The 3,558-nt window shown below is 38.9% G+C and overlaps 1 protein-coding gene across 1 annotated transcript in view; it reads right to left on the bottom strand.

The window, feature by feature from the left end:
* Positions 1–3,558, bottom strand: part of lcor (ligand dependent nuclear receptor corepressor) — a 93,507-nt gene that overhangs the window by 34,017 nt on the left and 55,932 nt on the right. The window contains exon 2 of the mRNA XM_008298937.1: positions 2,688–2,753. Coding sequence (XP_008297159.1) covers positions 2,688–2,753 — 66 coding nt within the window. The remainder of the gene's footprint in view (positions 1–2,687; positions 2,754–3,558) is intronic.

The following is a 3,558-nucleotide window of genomic DNA, read 5'->3' as shown; positions in this document are numbered from 1 at the left end:
GAGAGAGAGAGAGAGAGAGAGCGAGCACTTTGGTGACTTCCTTGGCGCTGGGCTCCGGGGATCTCTGCTGCCTAAATAACACATATTGTAATTCCCCTAAGCGCTGTGCACGACAAAAAGACAGTGAACCACCGCTTAAAATGGTCGTTTCAACCCGTACGTCCCGACATGAGACCGACACGCTGCTTTTGTATCGTCGCATCAACGCTCGTTTCTTGCTTCGCCTGGTGGAATTTCTTCCTTCTGATTTCTATTTAAAATGACAAACTGAAGCTTCTGGTAGCACAAATGTTTACCGACGCTGTTAGCTAAAGGTTGCTATTTTTTGGTGAATATCAGCTGCCTCTGCTTCAAATGTATGATTCTGAACATTAATACAGCAGCAAGTAGCTGCAGTCGTCATCATTTATTCGTCCCCTTCCATTAAAGAAAAGGTGAAATTCACAATGAAATAACTAGAAACTGAAAAAAGTAATAATAAATAAAAATTTGTTAAATTAGAATTTAGTGAAATAAGACGTTGCTTTTGAATTGTGGTTGAAAAGAATAATTTTTAAAAACAAACAAAACTGACCAATGAGAGGCCTTTGCTGATGAGCAGGTGAGCAGTGGTCCAGAACACCTGTCAACAGGTGCAGAAGTCTGACTGAGAGTTACAGGAAACACCTGATGGCAGTGATTGGCTCAGAGGGTTGTTCAGCTACATGTTAGTTCACGGGTCCCATCAGGCTGGTTTGCTTTTGTGTTTTTTTGGGGTTTTTTTTAAAATTTCTGTTGAACCACAATTCAAAACAACGTCATGATGTTCATTAAATTTTTATTTATTATTGCTTTTGTCAGTTTCTACTTAATTCAGTGACGGCTGGTTTGATTTCTTTCTTTAATGGGAGGCTGTGAATACATATGAGGACGACTGTATTTGCTCTGTGATGATTGAGTGGAACATTAGCGTAGATTGATTTATTTGTTCTTGCTTATTTTTTTATCCCCTTCTCTCTCTGTCCCTATACATATATATATATTTATTTCTTGTGTGTTAATTCTTTATTTTTATTCATCCTCTTCATATTGTTTCAGAGTGGAACAGGTACACAAAGCGTTTCATGTGCGTTACACCGTCTACAACTGTGTGTTTGTGACCAATCATGAATCCTTGAATCCAACCATCTTTACAAACCTACTGATCTGAGATGCTGTCGTTCTAATGTGACACCCAGTGGATCCGAGTGCAGCAACTTCAACTGTTAATACACGTCTTTTGTTCTTATTTCTATTGGTGATGTGAATTTTTATTTTTTTTTTAAAAAAGGGTAAAATTTTTTTTATTATTTTCTTTGAAATTCGACCTTTCTTTGAACATGAGTGTAAATGATTTACTTATTCTTTTTTTTTTAACTTCTTATTTATTATTTTTAATATATATATATTTATATTATTTGTTTCATTTTTATTTTATTTTTTAGAATGTCGCTTTAAAAGCTAATAAATAAATGAATAAATACATTTATTTGCCTTTATTTCTACTTTTACTAGACTTTTCTTTTATGGATTCCTTTCTGATTAATATCGCTTTATATCGACACATTATTTATTTTTTATTTTTATTTATTCTTCTTTTTCATTCCACTTTTATTTTATTATTCTTTAATTTTTCACTGCTCCGTACTAGAGTTTAAAAGCACATTTTTAACTTTATGCCGGTTGAAGTGAGGCTTCTGTGACTCTTTAGCACCAAACTTTTGCTTTCGTATCACCATCAGCAGCAGCTCTGTGGCCACACAAAGACAGAATGTTTGACTCCGTTGACTATGAGTCTGTTTGATCAGAGAGCCGAGGTCCCAGATTAACACCACGTAAACACTTGAATACAATCCATTCATGATTACGTCCACCGGGAACGCGTTGGGAGGCATTTTAATGGCCGTTATGAACAAAAGGAATGATTGCAGCTCCTTTAAACAAATTTTTTTTTAAGGCTTGAAAAACAGAAACAGCGAGCGAACGGTGTTGTGCCACGAGCTGATGCTGAGGAAGACAACGGCAGACGGACTGGTTATACTGGAGGCCAGTTTCTGTTGGTCATGCTTTGACTATGAATGCTGTCTTAGCATTGTGTTTGTTTAGCCGTTAGCTCGCCCAGACCACCACACCGTCTCCACGCTCAGCTGCAGGTTTACGTCGTCCTCCAGCTCCGCTCAGTGACATCTGTCAGGGTTTGGCATAAATTAAAGATGCCTATTGTATGAATTAAACATATTGTTTTGTATTCTAAGCAGTTTTGCAGCTGCGACAGTTGTGTAGGCACGGCAGTGAATGTCTTTAAATCGATGGGGAGATGCCGGCTGGCTCATTGTCATTCTGCTATTTTCATTGAATATCTATACTGTCCCCCACACTGAATAAACACGGAGCTAAATGGAGATCTGCTGTATGTGTTTATTTTATCCACAGAACAACAAGATCAGAACCATCTCATGAGCAGAACCGTCTCCTCGTTGTGGATTTATTTACTGTTTGCTTCAGTTTCCAGTCACTGCTGTTTAATTAACTATAAATAACTTTGCAAATCTGTTTTGGAACTAAAGATCTGGTTCATCTGTGTTTGCTTTGCGATCGTGGTTGATTTGTTTGTGTGCAATTGATTTTTGCAAATGCATGTTTGTTTGTTTGTTTGTGTGTTTGTTTACCTTGGAAAAGAGTGATATCTTTGACTAGTCCCGGCCCAAACAAGCCTTCCAAGATGCTTTCAAAGCCTGCGAGAAAGAAGAAGAGACGCGACGTTAACGCCGGCTGACGTGTTTACCATCAGCACAACAAATGGCAGCAGATAGAACACCGACACACCGGATAGAAGGACGACAGGAGGGGCTCGAAAACGCAGGATCTGCACAAGGAAACCATGATTTGATCTTTTGAAGGCGGAGGAGGGGGGGACATGATGACAAAGTGCTTTTCCCACAGGGCATGTTTTTGCTGATGAACAGCCTCCATTGCTCTCAAAACAACAACAACAACAAAAACAACAACAACACACAAAACCCACAAAAAACAAAACCCAAAACCGCAAACATGCTGCATCTATAAATATAGGTGTAAACATCTATTTTATTCAAACACACACACACACACACACACACACACGCGGTGCATCCAGACAATAGCATGGAAGCTCTTTTTAACAATGATGTAAGAGCACAAAAAAACAAAAGGCCTTTTCTCAGCACACACAAAACACACGGGAGCAGAAACGCACCGAAATATCTACAAAAGATGAGGCTCAGTGAGCGCTTATTATGCATGTACACACAATGTGCACAAAGGAGGCGCACACACACACACACACACACACACACACACACACACACACACACACACACACACACACACACACACACGCTCGTCTTTCTTCCCGGCTCTTAAAGCAAATGAGTGCTTTACCTCTAATACACCAAGCTAATGTCACTCACTTTTTATTAACTGTAAATACCCTCGATCTGCTGTTGCCTGGCAACAGCATACAGAGAAACATAAATACATATTGTAATTTTCAACCTGACC

The sequence above is a fragment of the Stegastes partitus genome, unplaced genomic scaffold, assembly GCF_000690725.1.
Source record: "Stegastes partitus isolate 25-593 unplaced genomic scaffold, Stegastes_partitus-1.0.2 Scaffold1361, whole genome shotgun sequence".
NCBI classification, from domain to species: Eukaryota; Metazoa; Chordata; class Actinopteri; family Pomacentridae; genus Stegastes; species Stegastes partitus.
Note: the sequence above shows the minus strand (reverse complement) of the source record. Positions and strands in the feature narration are given on the sequence as shown.